The sequence below is a fragment of the Xiphophorus couchianus genome, chromosome 11 (assembly GCF_001444195.1).
Source record: "Xiphophorus couchianus chromosome 11, X_couchianus-1.0, whole genome shotgun sequence".
Lineage (NCBI taxonomy): Eukaryota > Metazoa > Chordata > Actinopteri > Cyprinodontiformes > Poeciliidae > Xiphophorus > Xiphophorus couchianus.
The window spans coordinates 3,839,929-3,866,348 of NC_040238.1; the positions used below are offsets into that span (position 1 = coordinate 3,839,929).

The 26,420-nt window shown below is 36.7% G+C and overlaps 1 protein-coding gene across 2 annotated transcripts; it reads right to left on the minus strand.

Annotated features, from left to right (window-relative positions):
- On the minus strand, window positions 1-26,420 carry gabra1 (gamma-aminobutyric acid type A receptor subunit alpha1). 2 transcript variants are annotated; one of them, XM_028030759.1, is made up of 10 exons: window positions 26,275-26,420; window positions 24,123-24,225; window positions 18,440-18,552; window positions 17,358-17,425; window positions 15,494-15,714; window positions 14,608-14,690; window positions 13,575-13,718; window positions 13,289-13,441; window positions 2,783-2,985; window positions 1-1,185 (listed from the first exon to the last, which is right to left on the minus strand). In XM_028030759.1, exons 2-10 carry the CDS (start codon window positions 24,200-24,202, stop codon window positions 865-867), a joined length of 1,386 nt encoding a protein of 461 aa, XP_027886560.1. In that variant the 5' UTR covers window positions 24,203-24,225; window positions 26,275-26,420; the 3' UTR covers window positions 1-864. The 2 variants fall into 2 exon arrangements, with proteins under 2 accessions (XP_027886560.1, XP_027886561.1); XM_028030760.1 differs by lacking the exon at window positions 26,275-26,420 and adding an exon at window positions 25,520-26,231.

A 26,420-nucleotide genomic window follows, 5' to 3' on the forward strand; every position in this document is an offset into this window, starting at 1 on the left:
TGAACTCAGTTTATGCTCCATTTGTAAAAAGAATCAGAATGAGGAACCAAATGAAAGAGTTTACCTTTCCGTTGATGCAGTTAAAACCCCGTTAGTTACACTTTGCAAAGCTTAATCATAATAAAGACATCTCTAACACTTGATAGTATTTACAATGCAGTGAAATTAAATCCATATATCTTCAGTTCTGAGCACAGATGATTTAAACTTTGTATGTTTTGTCCTCTAAATAAACTGTGTCCACTGAGACATGTTTTATTGCTATTGCAGAAACAATGAAATATTTTTTTTCAAGAATGACACAATCTAATAAACATTCTACCTAGAATGGAAGATATATTTGAGAAAGAATGAGCGTTACACTGGTGACATCAAATAACCCAAGCCATCAGTCAACACGGGTCTAATTTTTGAATAAATGAATAGAAATCATACAATTTCCTGCCCATGCATATTCACAGATGCCTCTTTACTGTCTGTAATTCCATGTTTTAAAATAGGTTAAAGAAAACAAAGAAACAAAAAGGGAGACAGTTAAGCAAGAAAACAAACGAAAACACTGCCTCAGGAAAAACTTGGGCTATGAAGTGGTAGAATAGCATTCTCTTGGCTAGATATTTTTAGTAGCATTTTGTAGTAGCATCCTCTTAGACCTGAACGATACCCTTTCAAAACTCTGAATTTATTTATTTTTTCTTTTTTCTATATTGTGTTTCTTTTGAAATCTTCAAAATTTAGGTAAACACAGAAGCAATGCAACAACTGGGTATTCAAACCAGAGTGGACGCAATGTTTATCTCAAAATAACCACTTTTTTGTAAAAGGATTAAGAAAAAAAATAAATCAAAAAGACAAAAAGATGAATTAGGTGTGATTGACCCCCTGCAATTTGGGCTTCTTATTCAAGTAGGTTGCCCAGTAGACCAAGTTAAAGGTTCCAAAGAGCAGGGGGAAGGCTATTCTGGCAATCCGGTCTATCTTGCTCACACTGTTAAAGGTCTTCTTGGCCTCAGGGGGTTTGGGCTTCGGCTCCTCTTTGGGCTCGTCTGGGGGTGGAGGAGCGCTTTTGGCGATTGTGGCTAATCCCGGGTTCCTGGCAGGATTGGGTGCGAAGGGTGTAGAAGTGGTAGGCGGGTAGGCCGTTGTGTTGTTTTTCTTCAGGAGAGACTCTTTCTTCTTCTTTTGCTGATAGTGGTTTTTAGAGAAAGAATTGGGGGAAAGCAAAAACATATCAAAACTTCAATTTACAAAAGAAATTACATGTTTTAGATAGACTTTTTCACTGGGTAAGCAAGGGCAGCTCAATAAATTACAACACTCATTTTTCATTATGTAAAACACATTATATGTAGTTATTACACACAAATCTTTGTTTATAAGCCTTGATTTCTAGTTATAATGACTTAATGCTAATGAAAACATATTTAAGAAGATTATAGAAATATTGTTAACACAGAAACGAGGGGATATTAAGGGTTATTTTCAGAAGGTAATTTTAATTTGACAAATGAGCAGAAAGCATATACCAGTTTACTGAGATCGACCTCTGATTTAGAGGGTGAAAAGTACCACAATCCAACAAAGGAATAAATTGTGAAATAAACATTCAAAAAACTGTACATAAATAAATTTAAATTAATGTTTATATACAGTATTGTGCGATGAGAACGTGTTTCCTTCTTTTACTTTGGTTTTTCTTTTTGTTTTGTTTTTCTCTTTTGTCACACAAAAATGTTTCTGAATATCAAACTAATGAAATATCCTGGCCCACCCAAATATTAGCGGACCTGTTAGGTCTAGAAAAAGTCTATCTAAAACATGTCATTTCTTTTGTAAATTGAAGTTAGGCTGAACATTGTGTGTGAATAACTGTGAAGTATTTTAAAAAAATACTGAAATAATCTTATATCCTGCTTCAAGCATATAATAACTTCTAATTTTAAGTAATATCTTTTAAACAACTATAAGATGAAAGAAAAGTAAATATCTTTTGGTTTTGTTCTCTACAAAATAGCTGGAGGATACGATGTCTGCATGCTGCTAACTACAGCATGCAGACAAGTAGAGCAGAAAACCCAGGATAAACACTAAACTATTAATGTTCATGTCATGTTTTTGAAATAGCATTTTCTATTAGATGATGTGCAGACTGTAACTAAATGTTCTCCGTCTCAACTAAATTGCAAAGCAATTATCAGAAATGATTAGGTCTTTAAGAAACATTTCTTAAAATGCTTGTGTGAAGGTTTTGAATTTTGACTAACTAGACTAAAGAAGGGTATGTTCATCTGAACACATACAATATTCTTTTAGATTTAACATAGTTAATTCAGTCTAGTACTCTTAACCACCTTTAAATCATATGTCAACTCGATTATATGGTTGTACAGTTGTTGTGTTTCCAGATATTGGCAATTTAAAATTAACAATTTTTTAAAACTGCATAAAGTAAAAGAAGGAAGGTTCAATTGTCCTAATATTAACAAGTCTAATTCAATGAACTAAAAGTGAAGCAAAAATCAGGAAATAAAGTGCCATGGATATATGGAGTAAAATTAATCCTACTTATGGTATAAATCTTAAACTGCTACAAGGTAGAAATGTGTTTTTCCAGAACTATTCAATATTCTCAATACAGTCATTTTGATCAAGGGCAAAGGCTTATGCAATAGTAGATTTTTTTGCAACATCATCCAGAGATAAAGTAAAAACAAATAAACAAAAAATTATAATAATAATAAACATTTGCTAATACAGAGAGCCTTTAATATTGAATAAGTACCTTCTCAGGGACTACACTTTTTCCATCCCAAGCATAACCTCTCTTGGTGAAGTAGTTGACTGTGGCAAATTCAATGAGGGCAGAGAAGACGAAGGCGTAGCAGACGGCGATGAACCAGTCCATAGCTGTGGCGTAGGCCACTTTAGGGAGAGAGTTCCTGGCGCTTATACTGAGAGTAGTCATGGTCAGGACAGTGGTCACTCCTGCAGGGAGATAAAAAGATGAGAATGCTAAACGTTATGTGGCTTGTAAATGCATGAAGAGTGTCAGCTACAAACAGCATTTAAAAGAAAGATAAAACAAAAAGTTTAATTTAACTTTGTGACATTGTTCAGAAAGCAAATGGTTCATAAAGTATCCCCATTTTGGAAGCTGGCACATGAATTTACTTGATCAAATATAAAAACAAGCCAAATATATAAGAAGCTGTCACAGTCTTGCCATTTTAGACTTAGTATTATGTAGATTTTCAGATGGAGATGAAAAGCAGACACAGCACTGAAGAGAGATGAGAATCAAGCAAAATTATGTAGAAAATAATGACCAGTCTAGATTAGACCATACAGGCCACCGTTCAAACCCATGTGAATCAGGGAGGCTTGGCGATCATTGATCCAGCCATCATAACATAATCGTTTTACACTCACAAAAAACATGTTTCTTCCTCTAAGAAATAAACTTCAAGAACACAATGTTGACTTGCTCCCTCATATATTCTACCTATTAACAATTGCCACTATCAAAGGAAAGGATATTTAGAGCTGCCAACTTCAAATATCAATTTTTCCGATACTTAAAAAATGCAGACTTCCACCTAGTTTCACAGACGTTTGTGACTCCCATCCAGCTCTAATCCTAAAATTAGTGTTTTGGAAAAGTTGAAGTTCATTTCACTAGAAATGTGTGTTTCTAATTTATACAAGAGAAAGTGCATATGATTCATGACTAAACTCACTAAGTACCAGAGATGAAAAACAGACTCACTCCCATCCCCTCCACCCAAAATGAAGACCGTCAGACAAGATTTATCTAATTATGCAACTACAAAAAAAAAGTTAATAAAAAAAAATCATGCATTTTGAAATGAAATGGCTTGACACAAAGTGCAGTGTGTCAAATCTAGAAAATCATATTGCTCTACTAAATCAGCCACGCAAAGGTATGATGAGACATTATTAAGCAGTGGAGTAACTGGGTCAGACCGTATCAAATAGAGCAGTGCTCATTTTAGAACAGGCAACTGCAGATGTTTAGACCCCGAGTAAAATCAGTTTGAACAATCATGAGGAACAGCTGGCTTCAGATGTTATAAAAAATCCACACATGCTGTATGTGGATTACATGTTATCTTAAAAAAATGAGAAATGAGTTTTTCTCTCAAACAAATCTCTATTACCAGCAAAGAATGATGTATGACCAGTTGAGGCTTGCGTTTGTGAGCATCAAATAAGTAGGTCAAATGTATTTATTGAACAGATTTTTTTATAGCTACCTTTTAATGTGAGTGAATACTCAAGGCAGTTGTTTAGAAAATTATTTGCATCGTTTGAAGGAGACCGCAATAAGAAATAACAGGTTGCCTTGATAACAAAAGCAAGGACATATCTTCTTATAGGATCATTGTTGCTGTATTATGTGTATTAAAAGAACTTGATTACAGAATTCATACACATGTGTGCTCAGAACAGCACCAAGTACTGAGCTGTTATGTGCAACCTTGATTTCTTGAAAAAAAAGAGATATGTAGCTAAAATGTTGCTGCTTTCCAGCTCATTAAGCTATAAACATCTAATGCTGGGCTTGATGCGGTTTTATCTAGGTTGCTGCTGCATTTCAGGGTTTTTTTGTTAATATAAATGAGATAATCCACAATGTGTATCGAGAACATCACATTAGGATGTACGATAATTAAAGCTTGAGGTAACAGTTGAAATAATTTTGAATATGAAAACAGTGTATCAAAATTTGCTGGCTGACTGTGGCTCTTACACAGAATGTTTGAACAGCAGAACATTTTGGACAGATGCCAGAGAAAAGGAAAACTGCCTCAGTTTCAACCAAAAACAGCTTCACCTACATTTAACTGCATTGGAAATAGGATTTACAGGAATGCATGGAAGTAAATAATTTGAAGGAAAAGTTTGCTCACACTCACTAGTACACAGAGCCATAAAAATGTATTCACATGTTTTAAAAATGTTCAATAATTGCCACACACTGCAGTGTATCTTGTTGGGATTCCATGTGATATACAAACACAAAGTAGCACATAATTGTGAAGTGGAAAAAAATTATACATCCTTAAAGTTCTCAAAAAAATCTACAAAATTTAAGTTACATGTGTAATCACCCTCACACCTCTAATTCAAATTAAAAGCAACCATGTGGAATAAACCCTGGTCATATGAAACCAAAATCAAACTACTGAGCCTACATAAAAAACTGCATTGTGTGAGTGAAGAATAATACTACGTCATCACCCCTGAAAAAACATCTTCACAATTAAACTTGGTTCTGGCACCATAATGGTGTGGAGATCCAGTTTGTCAGCTCTGACAGAAAAGCTGGTCTTAGTTCATGGGAAGATGGATGAAGCTAAGTACAGAGTGATCCTGTATGAAAATGATTTTGAGGCAGTAAATGATTGAGACTGAGGTGGACAACGATCTTAAAGTACAGCTAGAGATCAAAGGGAACTGTCTAAATCGAAGCAACTTCTGTTTTGTTTTATCTTAATTTGAATTTGCTAAAACTGGTAGATTTTCTAAGGAGAGATTATTTGATGTTTGCGTTCTTGTGCAAGTGCAGTAATTTTTCACAATAGGACCAAGTATTTCTCTCCTCTTCATCTATCCCGCCTACATACTTATGTGAAAGTAGGAAAGATGGTGTTGGAGGTTGTTTTTACTCTTTATTTTACTTACTTACTTTTTCAAGTCCTCTCATATAACACAATGGCTTTTGTTCCTGTTTATTTGAACATTTTGTCTCTTAAACTAAACAATTGATATACATTTGGGCTTTACATGACTCTCAGCTGAATTTAAAGCCAAATACTAATGAAATGTAAGAATTTGATTAAGTGTAGATAAAGAGACTTCATGAAAAATACACTTTTTTCAACTGGACATTGTGTGTCTATATAAAAGCTGGATGTGATAAATTAGCAGTGAGACCAGACTGCCAACATCTCAGCTTGTTTACCACTGAAACAGAAATTTTATTTTACAACAATGAAGGCACCACCACTCCACTTGGTATTTTATTATTGCTTTAAAAGTGTTGTCATTCTTACAGTAGTATCTCATATACTTTAGTGTGTTTGGCAGGCTCTGTTGTCATGGAAACAAGTATCCTATTTTCTGCTATGTTTACCACAGATGGAGAGGAAAGGAAAAAGAGAAGAATATGGTTTAGCAATAAAAATAATATATTCATTCATTACATTAAATAATATGGGGTTCCTGTTTAGACACAATGTGTTTGGGGGTTGTGAGAGCACAGTCTTCTGCAAACGTGTAAAAGTGTGTGTGGGTGACTGACTAACAAGTCCAAGGTGTGTTTTTGTTTATCTTGAGGGACAATGATTCCCTTTGTGTCTGCTCAGAGATGGGTGTATATACGAGTCATTTAGATCACGAGCCAATCAATACATCAAAACACGTCTCAAGAGCTGCTTTTAAATAACTATTTGATATGATGCAAGTGACACAGCGAGGCTTTTGAGGTTGATTTCAATGAAATCCAGTAATCTGGACCCATTTAATTGAGTCTTAATATAGCTGGATTCACAAGATTTTCTTCCATTAAAATTAAATTTTACTGATACACAATGCCTATGATTAATGTCAGTTAGCCAGGCTTTGGCATTCATTTACATATTCACTTTAGAAAAGCACACATACATACACTGCAGTTAAAAAATCCAAGACATGGAGAAAAATAGTGCAAAACATTCCCACTTAAATACTGAAATGATGAATCACAATGGAAGGAAAAATATTGTTAGGTTTGACTGGCAGCACTGTTCCAAACAAGAAAAAGGTTTATATGATTGCTTAGAGGCAAAGGTGGATTATGTCACAAATAAATACCATTTTGATCCTCATTTCTTGACAAAATGAGGTGGAACCTTTTGAAATGTAACTGACAGTAAGAATAATTAGACTAATGAACCATCATTGCCAAACTGCCTGAAATATGAAAGTACTTTAAATTCATTAAAGTCACCTTGATCACAAATTGTACCCCAGATCAAATGAATCTTCTGAAAAAGGGATAAAGTTTTTCTTTTTTTTTCAAGTGGCAGTTGATTATTTTCTCTTTTAAAACTTTAGGCCATTCGTCATAACCCCTATAAATAACATCTTTTTGCTAATCTGACAAATCTCAAGCAAGCAAATAAATGTCCAGGCCCTGAATCAGAGGGGAACCACAGGCGAAACCCTGCCAGTGAGAGCAAGGCTTCAGGAAAATGTCTTTGCATTTCTGTTACGCTCAGTGGTTCCAAGTAGAAGTGCCTTTCAAACAGTGTTTTGACTGAGAAAACAACCAATCAAACATGACAATCAAAATGTGGGTAAAAAGTACAACAGTAGAGCCGAAAGCCTACTGACTGAAAGCATACCCAAATCTTCTTTGTGCGACATAAGTCTTGTTTCTGGATGCTGGAAAGACTTGGCACGAAAGATGGTACAGATGTTGAGATTTAAAAATGAAAACACACATCTTGTTTATTCATGAATAATGCAACAGCTTTTACTACCTAGAAGAAGTGGAAGGATGTGAAGAAACAAGGTTTTGTTTCTAACCAATGATCAATCTAGATGTCAGAGAGATATATAAAATATAAACATGACTTCATAACACCCCAATATGCAGGTGTGCCATTTGATTTATCAAAACCCACACTGTTTTCTGTTCCCCTGGCAGAAAGGTACTCACCTATGAGATGCTACTGACCCAACGTCTAGATGGAGAATCCAAATGACTTTTAACAGGAGTGTCAGTTATTCGCCATGATTTTTTAGGGTGAAATCTTGAGATTAAAATAATTTAGTGTGTTTTTTTTATTGGCATCTTGGATTTTCATTTGCTGTAAGTGACAATTATCAAGATATCACTATGTGTGCAATAACAAATATGTTTTATTGTAATTTAATTACTGAAATAAGCTGACTTTTTAAGTATTTTTAACTACTGACATGTATTATTTTACACATTTCAGAGGACAAGTTGTTTGAAGCCTCTTTAAATTACAGAACTTCATAACATTTAGACAGATGACTGATTAAATAATTTGTGATTTTTCAATTATTATTTCATAATAACCACATTAGTGTAGAATTTAATGAAGTGGGTGAATTCAATTCAATTCAGTTTTATCTATACAGTGCCAATTCACAACAGATGTCTTGAGGTACTTCACAAAAAGCCATTCAATTTAATCATACATACATTCCAACTGATCCTTGTTATCAAACTGAACAGTAAGCTAAATTAATTATTCAAAGTAGTTGGAACCCAGTAGACTGCATCGAGTCATTCAATGATCATAGTTGCTCTGTGGGGACTTGTCAAGTTGATTATTTACAATCCCTCAATCAGTCTCAAGAGGAAACTGATCTTTGTTGGATATCTGTCAACATTCTCACTGTGTTGTCTCTACTTCATGCTTTATCAATAACATAAGTGTCAAAAAAGATTGTTTTTGAGGTCAATTACAGTAAGCATCACTGCATCATCTCTGGTTATGGGAAAAGAATAAATAAAGTGACATGTTGATTGGCAGGTGATGAAATGACTGTGCTGGCACCACAACTGCAGGATGTAAATCATCCAGAGAGACGCACACAAACATTCATCAGCACTTCTAACAAAGTCAACGACTTACCAAGTGCAACAATGTACATATAATCACCATGCTGTAGCAAAACAAACATGCCCAGTTCACAAATGTGTGCAGATGAGCGTATGCCTAAAAATACACTCAGTACAAACTCTCACACAAGGTACTATTGCTTAATGAGCAGATACACTAAACAGCAAAATGGGAGAGTCAATAAATCCCAAGCCAATCGCTTTTAAAGCGGAAGAGAAAGAATCAAGCTAATCTTCCAAGCCCTGCCCCCATGCCAGCTCAGACTCAGAGAAACAGAGAGGAAGAAGGAAGGGAGGGAGAGAGTTAGGAGGATGGAGAGCATCGTATCAGCACTATCAATGGCTGTTTCCTTTCTGGTTTCATTTAGACTCCAAGTAAATAAATTGCAAACAGTTTTCCACTACACCAGACTAGCTATAAACTAATCAGCCTCTTAATCGGCACTGTGATAAATAAGATAACTTTACCCATTGCTGTGTTTTTAAATTGCCTATTCATCTATAGGGCAGGATTCAGGGAAAAAAATGTGCATAGCCTTTGTTTTATAGTAACATAATGTAATTTAAACAGTCATTTCAGTAGTACATTTGTTCATATTATTGCTTTTTCTTTGTCAGACTTGGACACCCAATCACCTCTATAGTAATAGAAAATCTTACAGAATGACAGTGGTTATTTATTTGTAGTACCGGTAAATTGAGTAATAAATGTTGATGGTGTGCAGGAATTATAACAAGAAACAAAGTTGTGAATAGGTGGCAGTGAGAAAAAATGACTTGAACATGTCTTTGCAATTTAGTATTTTCTCCTACAGTGAGCACAATATTAAAAAAACAATTTGTATTGGTGCAATCTTTATAAAGACAGAATCACACATTACCCTTGTGTTTCTATTATATAACTCTAAACTTGGTAATAAACACTGAACAGTTGTGACTATATAATGTATAGATGCATGATCCTGATGAGGTAGAATACCCTCTGTTATCTTTGTTCTCAGCAATACTGCTAATGTGACAACTTATATTTCAGTATGGGTCCCTCTGGCAAAATAGACAACACAGTGCTTAACTGTCAAAAGCTGAAATAAATTCATACTAAAAAGGAGTCACTTTAGAATAAAGTTATGAATGTGTTATGCTTTAGTTGCACTTAACATTATTTATTCCCCACTGTAATTGTGATTTATTGACAAACTTTAAGATTGTACAGGTATTTGCAATGAAACATTTCCTCCCATGTGACACAGCAATATGGTACATTTTAAAACATCTTGAATTACTTTAAATTGAGTTCCTTACAATCTTTTAAAGAGAAGGTTCTGCAAAGTTTTCTTTGGTTTTAAGATCCGTTTTCACTTATTTTGTTGATGAAAATTTAGACCAGAGTTAGAGCAAAACAATCAAAACCAAAAGAATTTGAGAGAAAGAAAATCATTTAAAATAATCTGCCAAAAATGTCAGTATTTAAATTATTTAATTTTGCATATTACTGGGGTTTTATTTGCTCGTTACCTATGCAGTTAATAATAAAAACAACTGAGTAAAAAGATTGAAAGACTGTGCAGGTATCATGTTTACAGTGATGTTCTGATGTTTTCCAGTTTATCTTTCCTGCTAATAGCATATCGGCACCTTTCTAAAATAATGGTCCAAATCATTTGTTACACAGAAATTAAATTAGACTTTACTAATTAGGTGCCTTCAAAGGCTGGTGGTCCACTGAATTTCATTCAGTAAGTGGTATCAGACCAAAGGGCATGCTAAATACGCCATACATCTAGCATACAACACTCAAGGTTAATCCATTAGATTGTGTGTATGTGACTACAATACACAAAAGATGTAAAAAGGTCACAGGGTAAGAATATTTAAAGATATCTTATCAGACAATACCCAAAACAAAACAACACACTCAGAAGAGTGTCACATTGTTTTAATGAGCAATGTGTACATCTGTTTATACAGCTCAGAGCAGGTGTGTTTTTTGTGTTTAGATGCATGCATGAACACGTTTTGCATGTAATCCCATGGAGCACGACCGGTCCTGATAGCATGGGGGACACATACATGCCCTAGATAGTTTGAATCTAATCTAGGCCATCCTCATTTCCCCTCGACACGTGACAAGCACTGCAGGTAGAAAGCTGTGGCACACATGCAACAAGCACACACACGCATGAATACACACCCCAACTCACGCCAACACATATTAAAACATTGCGAGAAGAATGCCAAACATACAGGAGACGGCAGTGTAGCAATATATGGCAGTTCTGAAACAATTCAAGGAGACTCTTCAAGAAGCAGGCCATGGGAGACACAGGCATTAATGAGGAGAATATGAAGAGAGAAGGAGTGAGTAAGGGAGAGGAAGAGGGAAAAAAGTAGAAGGAAGTGCGTAGGGTGAGGTAACCCAAGGACATTCCGGCTGCTGCTGTTCTTTGCTGCTGTAGAGCATGCTGCAGACTAGCAAGAGCTTTCCATTTGGTTGGTGTTATGTAAGACCTTACTGTGACAGACAGACAAATACACACCAGATATCCAAAGAGACTAATTCCATACAAACACACATCCACATTAACCAAGCAATATGCACACACAAGCAAAACCCCACACAGACAGGCAAATTCACATACACACTTGTAATCTTCCATTCAGGGCTCGTAATTCTAAATTCATTCTGAGCTCTTCTTAAATTCTACTGCAGCTAGCCACAACTCATTACAACTCTTTTCACCTCATTGGAGCAAACACAAGACAGAACAGAAGAAGATAGAAATATTGTGTAGCAAGATTGGTGGTAGGGAACAATTGACCTATTAATCTTTTTTATGTCCTTTAACACTTTTTCGTGGTTGTTATGACAGATTTGGAAACAAACCTATTAGCTTTTGGGGAGTTGCATTAATAACACGGTTTGTCATTGCTCCAAGAAGTTACTGTGCCCTCTGAAATATCTTTGCGCACAAGATCAGCAAATGAAAAACAGCATGTTATGGCGCATTCAAGGTGTTTACTGCCTCACTGACCATTTCCCCCGGTTTCCTGCCGCCATGCTTGGCTAAGCAAATCCACTCCTGGCTCCGAACATTTTGGCAAGATAGAAAACATTTTCTAAAGCGATAAGGTATTTCAATATTTCACAGCTTACTGTCTTCTCAAATCTGTAACCAAGAAGGTAATCAAAGTTGATATTATGACTCATCAAAGTCTACAATGGGTCAACTGCATTTTTGGAAAAAAATACTCACTTGCAAAAAAATAAAGCCTTGTATAAGCCTCTGAAAGGGGCTTTTCACTATGCAACAAATGCTAATGCTAATGAACAAGCAATGCCAATATATTCTAATTTATACAAGTGGTGGACGTCTATTCGCCTCATGACATTCAAGTGTATTTTTCATCAGATGAGACGATTACAACAACCAGACCAAAACTAAAGATTCTTGCAACAAATCATAGTGGGTGGTCAAACTCAATGCAACATCTGAGGCTGACACAATTAGCAAATCAAACAAAACCATGAATGGCAGATTCAAACCAGAGACCTTTTTGTTACACAATGAAATGTCATCCTAATGACACACACTCACACCCCCCCATCACTCCCCCAACACAAACACACACACACCCCTATATATACAGTATATACGCATATATATAAATAAACCACTGATGAAGATTTTCCAGAGCTTTCTTTTGAATAACTAAGATAGACTCAATAATAAAACTCATAATTTAAAGTAAATATTTAACTTTAAACATTTAGTTTCATTAAAAGACATTTTAAATAAAAACAATTATCTGAAACATATTCAATTTTAATTCAGCTTAGATCAATTTAATTTATGTCAATCTGAATAAAACCAATTTTCAACAAATGCCATTTTCTTTGTTTTTTGTTTTTTTGTTTTTGCCTCCGAAGAGATTTTTGCGGCGCTAGTGGCTCGTATTTTTTGTATAGTAGGCAGACAGGAAGAAGGGTGAGGAGAGGGGGGAAGACATGCGGTAAAGGTCGTCGGGACCGGGAGTCGAACCCGCGACGCCCGCGTCGAGGACTAAGGCCTCCAAACGTGGGGCGTGCTAACCCCCTGCGCCACCACAGCACGCCCCCAACAAATGCCATTTTAAATAACTTTACAAAGAGATCAAATTTGTATGCAAATATTTAGAACCATGTCTAAACTCAAATCCAGTTTGGATCAATTTAATTAATAACAAAACTCAAAGGATAGTTGGATCCCAATTATTTGACCCAAATTATAATTCAATACAATCAAAATCAGTTGTCATAATTATACAACCTAACTTTTAAAATGTTCGAGGCCTCTCTGAATCTTTTAAGTCACTGAATTGGCAGCAGTCCTTCCTTATGATGTGTAATGATGTTTGGCATTGTAATTGGCACAAATTACAGCTTGATTTACATCCAAGCCTCTTTTAATGATATCCCATCTTATTCAGTTCAGTGCTCTAACCTACTGCACTTAAGATCGAGTGCTTGATGTGTCATTATTGTATCATCCGCATTGAATTTCCAGGAACAAGTTTGGAACCTTGTGTTGATTGGCTCATTTCTGTAGGCACAGGTGTTCAGGGATGAGGAAAGAGCCAACAACTCACCAAAGACAGTTCTGGCAGGGACAGACTCTCTGTTGAGCCAGAAGGACACTTGGGAGAGGATCACTGTCATGATGCAGGGTAGATATGTCTGGATCACAAAGTAACCAATTTTCCTCTTCAGGAGGAAGTGGGTTGTCATCACAACATACTCTCCTGTTTTCAGCAAGATAAGAGACAAGCAAAAGTTAAATTTTTCCAGCACCTATTTATAAATTCAGAACAATAGCTGGGTGAAAAACCTGAATTGAATTTAAAAATCAGGGACATTTATAATTCTAAAATATACCTGTGCTTGATTGCACCACACCAGAATCCACACTCTGCCCCATCAGATCATACTGGTTTAACCTGGAGCCGTCCTCTGCCACCACTACAGACTGAGCAGCCCCTCTGGTCCACACATACACCACCTCTGCTCTGGTATAGGCATCTAAGGAGTGAAAAAGTTATAATTTACTTTACTTCTAGTTTTTTTTCTTTTTAACTAAAGATATAATATTATCTAATAATTTTTCATTAAAGCATCTAATGACATCCTGTCTATACGTTATCATCCAACATCTTCTTATGTGAGACGTCACATTGTGCTGTGCCACAGCCTGTCATTCTTGTCTTATAACAAAATAAGAAAATAATGTCCCAATAGAGTAACGTGACCTTAAAGCAGCAAAGTCAGTCAGTTTTTTCCCCCTTCTGGCCACACAACCTGTCAAAGCTGCAGTGTGGCTCGGCCACTGCAGAGGAAAAGATGGCTCAGCTGCAGACTGCAGAGCGAGGAAGAGAGCTCATCACTAAAATATTTAGCAAGTGAGTTCAGTTTAAAGGCATTTAAGGCTTGGTACTCTCACACATGCTCAGTAGCTGGAATTGCAGAGGTAGCATGGCTCACGTCTCTGTTGCTTTAGTGTCCAAATGTTGTTTTTGTTATTTTTTTTCTTGCCTCCCAACACTCATTTGCCGTATCATACTTTATTATGAATGGGTTGTATTATTTTTCCATTACATGTTTCTATAATTTTCCACTTCTAAGTCCAGTCTAATTGAATCTGTGTTTATTAAGGAAAGATGCAGGGCAGTTGGAGCTGTCAGCGGTGAGCAGCTGGTGTGATACTCTGCTAGTATTTCAGAAGGTACTGCAGGCTGCATGCCTGCAAGAGTCTTGGAAGGTCTATAAAGGTTGAACACTGCCTTTCCTTTACATGGAGGCAGTGGCACATCATGCAACACACATATTTAAGTGTGTGTGGGGGATGAGAGGAGATGTGGATCTGGTATGTTCATTAAATGTAGAATTGTATTCGGCTGCAGAGCCTACTTACAGCTGCCAAATTTCAGGGGACAAGCATGGGCATCCATAGGGAAGTCTTCCAGATGCATAGGGCATTCTGCTCTCACTGTAAGCCTTGAAAAAAGCATATAGATCACAGAGTGAATTCACACTTATAATGGCGGATAGAATAAAGAAACTGCAGCCTTTAAAATGAAGACATGGTGAAGTGTTACAGCCAAACAGCAGCTAGGAATGTGTTGCAACATACAATTTTTTTTTTTACTATATCAGCACTGAGTGAGTACTCAAGCTGAACACTTTTCCCCCCAAACAGAAATGTTCCACTTCCATGAGCTTTGAGCTTGTGTTTACTTATGGCTTGGTGGGAAAACAGCGTGTCAGACCACCCATGACACACTAATCTCCCATCTAACCCTCATCTCAGTCATCTGTGACACCAATACAGGCTCTGCCTCTTCGCTCCCCTCCCCCTCTTATTAAACATGTTGAAGCAAATGTTACACAGTACTGTCTTACATTAACACAAGTCAGTGGTGTGCATTAGGTTCTGTACTGTCATAAAGGTTTACTCAGGCCTCTTTTTCTAAAGAATGGTGCTAAGATGCTAATACTAGTTCCGGTTTCAGATCTAGTCTTCTGGCTTACACATATTTTATTGTAAAAACCAAACTTCAGATTTGTCATAAATTCAGGATTTGCAAATTGACCAATTTTACACAAAAACAAACAGTTTGCAGTGTATAGAATATAACTATTCTACCTAAAATAATCTACTTTGGTAATCTACCATTTGCTTTTACAGCAATTGATAAATTAAGCATTTCTGTCTGTTTCTAATAAAATCTCATTTCAACAAATAAATTAGATATTAACCTTAAAGATTTTTGTGAAAGCAGTGGATTATATCAGCCTACCTCATGGTGTAAAGCAGGGTGCCTTCCTCTGTAATTCGTAGAAGCTTGTTCGGCATGGTCATGTTGTGGGCCACTGACTTCTTGCCATTGTGGAAGAAAGTATCTGGGGTCCAGATCTTGCTGGCCATCAGGTTGTTGAGACGCAACACGGCCATGGGCCCTTTGAACTTTAACCTTTCATCTTTCCAGCTCTGTCTGAAAAAAACATCAATGGTGTACTCCTGCAAGTGAGTGGTGAGTAAGAGAGAGACAAAACACAAAGTGAACAAAAGTGCATACTTGCTGTTCGGGAGAACTCTTCTATCAGACTTCACCTATAGCTGACAGCTGAAAATGTTGAGTCATGTAACCTTACTATGGCAAACACAGGGAGGATTTAGCAGAGAGAGGTATATACAGTAGTTTTATGGCTGGTGTGTTTTCAAAACTCAATGCCTCAGCTGTTACAAGTCATTGTTCTACTCCGGGTGCTGTAATATGTGTGGTTATCTTTCCATTCCTTCAATTTTTTGTTTGCAAAGCCATTGTCAGGATAGTTAATTGCAAATGCATGCATGGGATATATATATGTACTGTATATATATTTTTTTTTTTAATCCAGTTATTTACAATAACATTGTTTGTTAAATGCAAAAATTACTCTTTGCATTTTGTCTTAGGGTAATATTTTTCCCTGAGTAATATAAATTGCAGTCATCGCAAAAACGAGACACTGGACACAAAATTAGAAGGAAACTTCATTTCCAAGCCAGTTAATGACTACAGCTGAGATTTTAATGGTTCCACATGACTGCCCACTAGAATAAGAAAACAATTCACAGCCTGTTTTCTGTGCTGTTTCTCCTTCTTTCACTCTAGTTCTTATAAGATAATTAGGGTGAACTGAAACGGAGCTTCAAGGTAACGGAGAAGGGTATGGAAAGGCTACAGATGGGAAAAAATCTTCTTTAATGTTTTTTACTTGTCGTAACACAAAAGTAAAATACTCCTGGTCTGCATGTCAGCCTGTACAATCAAATGCGATTATGTCAAATCAAGTACACACATTACTGTACATAAAAAAAATGTGCAAATACTTTGAATGAGACTTATTGGTTTCCAGTGTATGATGCAAAGATCAAGACAGTTCTGTTTGAAAATATTCTAAAGATTTAACTGTTGAAATGTAAGATATTTTACCTTCAATATTAGGTGACAACAAAACAGTCATATTCAGTGAATTAGAAATGCCTTGAAAGGTCTATTTCATTAACTTAATTCACTAAGTAAAACTAATTATGCAGACTGATATATTCAAGCCTTTATTTCTGTCAATTATGATGATGTTGGGCTTACAACTAGATTAAATTATTACATCAGACTAATGAAACAATATATTTTTTAATTCAAAAATATTCACATAATGAAAAGTATGTTAATGCTAAAAGGATGTTATTTTCAAAATGTACGTTTAATGTGACAAACAAATGTTTATTCTAATTTAGGGATAACACTGAAATGACTGCTTTGAAAGCTGTTGTAATTAGCAGCCTCCGGCTGCAAAGGTGTACTAGTTTATTCCACAAACTAGTTTTCCACTTAGAGAATGTCCAGAAATGTAAACCAAATAAGTGAAAGAATGAACTTTTTATCCCCGCAACTGAATAAGTAGCACTTGAGAAGAGAGACATTATCTAGAAATGGTCATTACAAGTGACAGCTGTAACAAAACATCATAAGTTAACAAATGAATCAATCTTCCTATCAGTAAATATTTTCCAGTTTAGAAAGAACTGTGACTTGAGAGATGAGATAACAGGTGTGAGGGTTTAAGGAAGGGCACAGGGAAAAGAAGTGACATTTACAGAGGTGGAACGAGCCTTACCATGTCATGGTCCGAAACTGGTCCAATACTAGTCACAAAAATGTCAGTCTTGACTTCAGTTACACGCTCTGTTGAAGCAGGAAATTGTCAGAGTGAGTGTCTATCAGTGGCATTCATTACATCTAAACTGCTTGTTAATACAATGCCACCTGGCTACACTCGCTTATCTGTTCACACTTGTCAGCAAAATTTTTAGTATACACAATTGCATAACAAATATACAATTAAAATTAAACATATACAAAATTGTCATGCCAAATACATCTAACCACTACTGATAACTTTTGCCTTGAATTTTGGTACCAATTTCTGTTTCTATTGGTCTGGTCTCAGCATCAGCTCTATTACTGCCTGAGCAGACGTTAGGTCTCTTAATGACATCGTGTGTGGTGGAAAACATGCCACTCTCCTCCGATAATGTTGATAGCCAGCTTAGGATCAGTGGGTGGGGAATTCATTTAAAGAGGCTGGCAAAGAAGATGTTTGTGAACGTGTCTTCACATATTTGTGTGTATGTGTTTGACAGAACTCGCTCCATGTGACTGTCAAATTGAAATGTGACAGCGTGATTTGTAAATGATGCCTATTGTGATTCAGAATTTCTTCCCCCAGACACTTGTACTTTTATGAAGCTTGTTTTTTCATTGTGTTTGATGCCTACTACATCATATCACTTTATATTGTATGCTCTTGCTATTTTTGCTTTATTTCTTTATTATTCTCCCTCATGTTCTTTTTCAAACTCCCAGCATTCCTGCCTGTTGCTTCTCTCCAACAGTGTGTGGTTGACAACACGTGGAATAAAGCCAACAGTAAACGATGACAGTGTCGGGTTGATAGTGTAAGTCTGGACTTGATGAAAATTTCAGAAAAGCAGCAGCCAAATAATGAGACTCCGGTACTTTTTCTTGCTAAAGGTAACAAAAGTCTGGTACTGACAGCAAGCACATTATTCAGTCACATGGTTATTATTCTGTGTTTTGTGAGGATAATAAAACTGTTTCAAGGATGACACTTGCATATTTAAGAATAATGGATTTTTATGAGCAACAGAATTTATTCAATGACTTGGCTGTACTGACCTCCGAGTCCTGGCCTGAGGCGATTGTCATAGCCATCTAGAAGGCTGTCTAAGATTTTGGTGAACACTGTGGTGTTATCTTTCTGCTCGTCTGTCATGCCATTCTGCCCAGAGCTGCCAAAGCAAAGAACAAGATTTAAAGTTGCAGCTAAAGTCAAAAACCTACGCCAAAACTGCTGGCAGAAAAACAAACAACAAGAAAACTCTTCATCTGAGTCATACATCATATATCAAAGATAAAAAGACTTCATTTTAACTGTGGAGTACACCAAGGGGAATTCTGCTGGCATGAACAATGAACCATGAGTCACAATATGAAAACATATTCAGTAAACTGGCCATGCTTGCTATGACACTTAATAATATCCCTGTTAATGTGCATCCCACATTGAATAACCATGAGATCAGATAACTTCATCATTAGTTAGAGGAAATACTTGTTCTTTAAAACGGACTACTGATGCATACATTGAAGTCACAGGTGATGTTTTAAATGCCTGAACACAATACTAAAAGGGGAAGGGGATATTATGCAAAATCAACTTTTTGAAATTGACATTATGTTATAATGTTATTCCCTCATCAAAAACATATCCAGAGTGTTGCTTTGATTTATTCACGCATGTTTGACAAATTCTAGACATTCGCATGGCAAACCTTCAGGGTACCTAAGTATATGCTCATACAATGTACCACCTATTTACCCAAAGCTCATCCTGGGAGCTTGAGTCCCCAGCCACACATCCGCCCTACCATGCACCCCACACCTTCCCCTCTCAGCTTCGACAGACTAGCGGCAGCGGTTAGGAAACACCTGGTGGAAATACTGAGCTTATCATACAAACTACTTGTTATCCAATGCTTCTAAGAATGGCTGTAAATTGAATGAAGTGCTAAAGCAGGAGTGTTGGAAAGAGAAACAGCTTCTTGAAAAGACACGGGTCATTTTCAAAGCTTCAAGATCATTTAAGTTATTTTTGATATAACACAGAATTTTCATAACAACTGAAGGTAACAGTTACATAAATGAGCTATAAAATTGTACTATATGCCTTGAAAATAAACATCTCCCTTTAAGCCATACATTCCTAAAATTATAAATACATTTTACAATTTTAAAATGTAAATCATAAAATGGACATTTTACAATCGTCTCAGACAATGATAATCAACCTTCATGTTTATGAATCTTAGTCCCTGTTTTTTGCACATTTTTGAAATGTACATTGTGAATCTACTTTTTATTTTAAGTTCACACTTCTATCCTTGATTTCAGATAGCTTCTGAATAGAACTGGGAAGGAGATTATTATTATTATTTGCTTTGCACATCATCAGTGCAGAAATACTAATTCATTTCTAAAATTTCAATACATAAAATTTAATTATTTTATTAGCAGGAACAGAGTAATCACAACCATTTCACTGTCACACAAAGTTCCCATGTTGCCTTATAAAACATTTAACACTGTATCATGCACTATTTAAGCAGAAAAGCTGTGACATGAGCACCATAGCAATCAAACATGATGCTCACTGTACATGTGTGCAGCTGCTACAGAACTGATGCAACTGGGATTCAGATATCACAGCAGCCATCCAATATGAGGTGGTCAGTGAATCATTTAAGTATGAAAAAAAGATGGTGACATTATAGAACAATAATTGCCATGTTCTGAACCAGCACATATCTGAGAACTCCACACTCTTAATCCCAATATACACACACTATTCAGAGTAGGAGAACATATACAGTATATCTATATATATATCTATATATATATATAGATAGATATATATATCTATATATCTATATATATATATATCTATATATATATAGATATATATATATATAATGTCATAGAATCTAGCCCTAGCACAGAGCCTTGCTGTACAAAATAATTTTTTTGAAGTATTTTTGTACTTTTTTATATAAAGCATGTTAGTTTGTTTCATTTTTCAAAGGATGTGAAATTGTTTAAAGGCACAATAAATAGAAAGAATAGTGACACAGAGAGTGAAAAAAGGAGAAATCAGAATACATTATTTATACTTTAATATGGTCTTTCAAATGAAAAACACATCACTGAATGCGCTCTTTGAACAACATGAAACAAAATGCTAAGAGCAATGCTGAAAACGCTCATGATCCCTAATTGTGAGAGCAGGGCTTGAATCTCCCCGCATAAATATTTTACCGTTCTCTTAATCAGGGAACCAACCTCTAATTACATAGTACACCAAAAAGCCAGGATATGACATGGCTGAGATAGCATGTGCATAAAGTGTGTTAAAACACATGGACCAATGCATGCACATAACAATATGCTCCCAGGTATTTGCATATGTGAACCAACAGTCACGTTCAACAGTATATTGTATCTGTAATCTTTTTCCTATTTCCCAAGCCAGTGGGATTCTGCTTTGATTACTTATGAAATAAACAGCATGTGTTTGAAGAAAGGCTCTACTAGCTGAACATCTCCAAGGAGAAGTGGAGGTCATCAAGATTAGTTAGTAGAGACCTGCAGCTGGAAGGAAGGAAGAGTGTAAAATGTGACACCGCAGCATGCGGAGAATCATGACAATTAGTCTATAGGAAAACAAAGAAGAGCAAAGATTAAGATAACAGAGATAGAAGAGAAGCAGCTGGGGTTAAAACATTGGGAAAGGTATCAGTTCTGAATCGAATGTATCTGTTCGAAGGGAGAAGATCATAAGAGGCAGGATTTACGTTCCGAACATGAGCTTTCAAACAGAGAGATATCGTGTGGATTTTAAAGAAAAAGTTCATTCACATATTTCTCTTTGCCCCCAATTATCCCTCTGTCAGTGGAAATTATAAAGTAAAGAAAGAAAATCAAATGAAAGTTGTGATGAGCAAGTATGGTCTTTGTCAGCTCTGAAGCTGTCTGCCTTAAATCACTCAAAATTCAAAGAATATTTATTATCCTGTTTAAGGTCTGGGATAATAATTATGTCTGAAAACACACAATATGAACTCCAGCTTTGGAATGTACTGCAAAACTAAAATTAAATACAATGTTCTAATGCCCCACCACACTGATGTAATTTAAATTTGCCAAAACTGAGACATACAAAAAAACGATTAAAGGGTTGATCCTCATATTCCAAATTATCATTACAGAGAAGATCTAAATAAGATAGAAAAAATATCTTAGTGAGAAATATCTTAAGATTAGTCAGATTGGACTAGGAGCTTCAATGAACAAAAATGTTCAAGTCTTACCACAGAGTCTTCATTCCACTTAGGTTTCAAACCTGACCAGGACGTTTTCACATGCAAATGTTCTTTGACTTAAATCATGTCACTGTAGCTCAGGTTGTGTTTTTAGGGTTGGTGAATGGTGGACTTCCACCACATTCCTAAGTCTGTTTCAGCCTCTAACAGCTTTTCTTTAATTATTTCTCTTTATTTACCTTGTCCCACCAACACTGCAGCAGAAAAGCATCTCCACAGCATAATGCTGCCACCACGATGCCTTGCAGTGGCAGAAGGGGTGGTAGTCCTTGGTCCAGATGGAAGACACAAATGGATTCTTCTTGTATTTCATGTGACTCCTAAAGGCATTTAATTTCACTAGATTTTGTATATTTAATTAGCATTTTTCAAATTATCTGAAGACAATTTGTAATTTAGTTTCTACATGTGTTGCTTTTTCACACACATTCCATTCAAATACATTTCTGGCTGCAGTGTGGCAAAATGTGGAAATATATGTATATCGTTGTAAGGCACTAAACACTGAACATAATTAATGTTTCCAATGACAATGGCCACAACTTAAAATACTGGTTGGTCAAATGGCAAATTTCCTAAATTAAACAATTTTTTAAAAACATTTTTTTAGCAATAATCACACATCCTGTTTCTAAATGGATAAGTGAAAAGTATAACGTGGAATTTTGCATTTTTTACAAGTATAGGGAGATAGTATGCTTTGAAAGATAAACATCTTTATTAGTTAAGGGCTTCCTCTCACCAACCACTGTACACCATCCCCATCTACAGGTCATCTGAACAGCAACAGTTCTATTCACACATTCACTGCCAGTCTCTCTCTGTCCATTTTACTCACTGTTTCTTTCACTTTCCTGTCAGTCAGAAATCTAATTATGAGACATTTTCTTTGGTAGCTAGATACCGTAGCAAAGCTCTTGGTCTGCTCAATTATCACATCTTGCCAAAATCCCCAAAGGTGTATTCGCAAGTCTGGGATTCTGCGTCTGACTCCGAAAAGGGGGGAGTGGCTTTTACAGAAAATCTTTGGGGTGATAATTGCTTTGCAGCTTCTGTGTTGTCACTATGCAGCACTTGAATGCTAGAATATCTTCTCTAAAGCAGACAAGATCCTCCATTTCTAGCCATTACATTTCAAAAGAACGCAGCAGCTGTAATTAGTAGGTCAGATTATATCCGTATACAAAAATGAGATACTACAGTGCACTACAACTTTAAAGTATTAAAAGTGTCTTCATAATCAGCTTGGTGGTTCAAGCTGAAACCTATATCACATACAGAATTTACTTTTTGTGGTATAGCTGCTGAGCAAAGTCAGCTGGTGATAAATGGTGATATCAAAGTATCACCATTTGGGTTCTACTGTTTTATTCAACTGTGAGGAAATTCCTCATCTGTTTATTTGCCAAAGATTTCTCTTGGAGAACCACAAAGGAAGAAAGCTTGAATATTCTCACATACTTAAAAAGGTTGCTGAATTGAACTTTCAGAGTTGCTTTCTTATGTTCATGTGAGTGTTAAGTGATTTTCTCATCAAAATTGTCCACATTTGTACAGTGAGCATTTTTAAATCTGCAGGAAAACGAATGTCCGCTTAGGCTTAGAATTGTGTAGAAATTAAAGCAGTTGCAGTCTCATCACGGCGGATCTCACCCCTGTCATTTATAATCCAATTCTCTCTCGCTTTCTCTCTTTTTTTGTCTGTTTAGGTAGCTGACAGCCAGCAGTTCCATGTTGACACTGAGATGGAGAGTCTGTACATTGACTCTGCTATCCCTGCAGCTGCTGTCAAAACAAATGTGCAGTAATCTATGGCAAACATCTCAGTGCAATGCGGAACATCTAGCCTACGTATAGCACAGGTCTGAAAACTGACAGAGTGGATGTTGTCCCACGCAGCCAGTGAACCAAAAGAAAAAAGTGCAATTCAACAGTAAAGTGGCTATTTTTTGCTCATCATCTCTTGTCCCTGTGTTACACTTCTTATTACCTTGGCAATAATAAGCATGCAGGTGTCCTGTGAGTGTGCCCTAGTTACAAGCATAGTGATTAGATTCTGTAAAAACAAGCACTGAGGTGGATAGTAGAGTATAAAACTGCCAGATGAATCACTGTTGGCAGTTTTAGACATTTAGGAGGCGCACATTGAGCAAAAATTGACTTCTCTATTTAACCCCTATTTAAATGTAACTGAAAATATATTCCACAGTATCTACTAGTTCTCACAAATACAGAACAAGCTGGGTTAACCAGAAAAAAAAAAGTATAATGCATGCACCATTTAGACACTAAATTGCAATGCAGAATGCATTTCCCTTCACATTTAGGGCATTTCAGCAATGTGCAGATGAACATGCATGTTTCTGTGTTCACACTGATAGATCGTCAATCAGGTACAGTTATATATTAAAATATTTTCTCACCTTTTCCCAGTCAGTACGCTGCTTGTGACCAGTAAACAAGTCCACAGACACAGAGAGGCCACCCTGCTCTGTCCACACATAGTTGAAATATGAGGACCTTTCACTGGTGGAGATTAAAGAAAGAGAAAATGAACATCATCGCCATGTCACCTGGAGCCTGTAAACCATTACCTCCAATGTGCCGTCACATAAAAGTGTCAACAAATTAGCAAGCATAGACAGAGAAGGTCACTTTGCTCCTTTTGATTATGAATCTAAACATTTATGACTAGATTAATTCACAACAAATGTACCAAATCCAAAATGTTCAAATTTGATTCATACAAACATCAAGTATTTTGCACTATTATCTTTAATCGCATGTCATACTGACTGTGCCCCTGACTATCAGACGGACCAGATCCAACAGATGCTCTTGTGGCTGCATCCATAGCGCAGAATAATTAAGAGGAAATAACAAGGAAACACACCATCGACCACAAATACACCCTGTGTGAGGCTGTAGCACCTGTGAACAGCCTCCTCTAGTAATACTCTGCAATGTGAAGCGTAGGCATTAAAACGGGCATCCAACCAAATTCCTCTTCTTTAAGGGAAAAGAACATGTCATTCCTCCCTAAACATTTAAGCATGATGTCAGTCAGTCTGCAAAGTATAGTCAAGCGACACCCTAGCTATAATATGCATGCAAATTCAGAATCCATATTGGAAAGCGCAATCAGTGTGTCCAGGAGAGGGCCAGTTGCTTATTTATAGAAAAAAAAGGACAAGAAATTCACCGAAATTTGCGTTGACAGACACACAGGGAACCCTTGCTTGTGTTGCTTCAAGGTGTGCTACGAGTGGGTGGTGGCCACACACTCTGTTAAAATGTAATAAAAATAAAATAAAATATCCCCTTGTTGACACAGATTAAACAATGGGAACATGATGAAGCTTATCGGATTTAGTGGGGGGAGGGAAACCCGCACAAGCACACTTTTTAAGTTATTCAGAAGGGGAGGAATGTCACCCTGTACAAACAATCAACATTTGAGTAAACATAAGCACAGTAGAAATTTTGCATGCAACTGACATCCCCTGCAAGGCTTGTCTAAATACAGGCATGACGATCCGTGCGTGGCGGAGTAATTAACTGAATGCGCGTTGATGCCGTTTTATTTGGAGAGCGCTGTCCGCGGTGCTGAAACCAGGCAGCATCCCCGTTAAAGCATCAAGCCGCTCCTGCGTGCCATAAAATACTCCCCGCTAAACGGTGCTAATTTCAGCGGCAAACTCATCCATCCCTCTCAATAAAACTCAGCTTCGATTGTTGCGCTGTTCACCGATAAGAAAAACCAGCCCGCTTTATCTCTCTAGCTCAACAAAAATAACAAAATGTTAAGAATATCACTTACAGCAGATGAACCCGGGTGCATTTGATGTCCACTGACTATATCCTGTAACTTTTTGCAAATTCTTTTTTTTTTTCAAGTCGGACGGAATGTGAAAAATTTCCTCTGTGATCTCAGATCTGACGAATTTTAGCTTGAGGCTGAAGAAGCGGCTGCTGACGATATGCGCAGGTCTCTCTCGCTGTTCATTGGTGGTTGTGTGGTGAGTTCAACTCAGTCTGTCGGCAACAGAAATGTTTCACCAAACTAGCATATCTAGTCTAATGAACGCTGAATGGCTGAATGCACTGATTGCGCTTCCCAAAACGAAGCCGAACAGAATATCCCCACGTCCTAAGGCAGAATATTTCATTTTAGAATATGCCGTGCCAATGTAACATAATGACAAGCCCGCCCATTTTATATGCAGCACAATTTAACTTCCATTGCTGTCCTCCTAATCTATTTTCAGCGGATGTTGGATAGAAAAATCCTCTTACATTTTCAGCTGGATTATCACTCTGTCTCCCTGACTCGTACGTGATGATTTCCAACGAGGGAAAATTCTACACAGCACATACTTACACTGACGCCCAAATAACACTTAAACCGAAACGGGTTGCGGTTTGGATAGGCGCGCACAAGCTTGGAAAAAAAATCACCTCCAGAATTTTTAGGAAAACATATCCCCCGCTTTCACCCAGGTTTACACCAGGGCAAGAGGATGTTCTTCTATTCTCTGCAACAACAACAACAAAATCCCCGAGCAGATCACTCACCGTCTCCTAAAAGCCCACGTTTCGCATCTAGACAACTGCTGGTGTCTCTGTTATAAACCAAATATTCTGCTGCTACAGCCGCGCCGCTTCAGACTGAGCCACTGACGACAAGCGGCGCTGAGCTGCGTGCATCTGCAAGAGAGAGG

Coding starts and splice junctions, on each gene's coding strand:
- gabra1 (XM_028030759.1), bottom strand. CDS start 24,202: ATGTGTGGACAGAGCAGGGTGGCCTCTCTGTGTCTGTGGACTTGTTTA. Junction 13,442..13,574: donor TGTGGTGCAATCAAGCACAG/GTATATTTTAGA, acceptor TGCTGAAAACAG/GAGAGTATGTTGTGATGACA. Junction 2,986..13,288: donor CCCTGCCAGAACTGTCTTTG/GTGAGTTGTTGG, acceptor ATCTCCCTGCAG/GAGTGACCACTGTCCTGACC.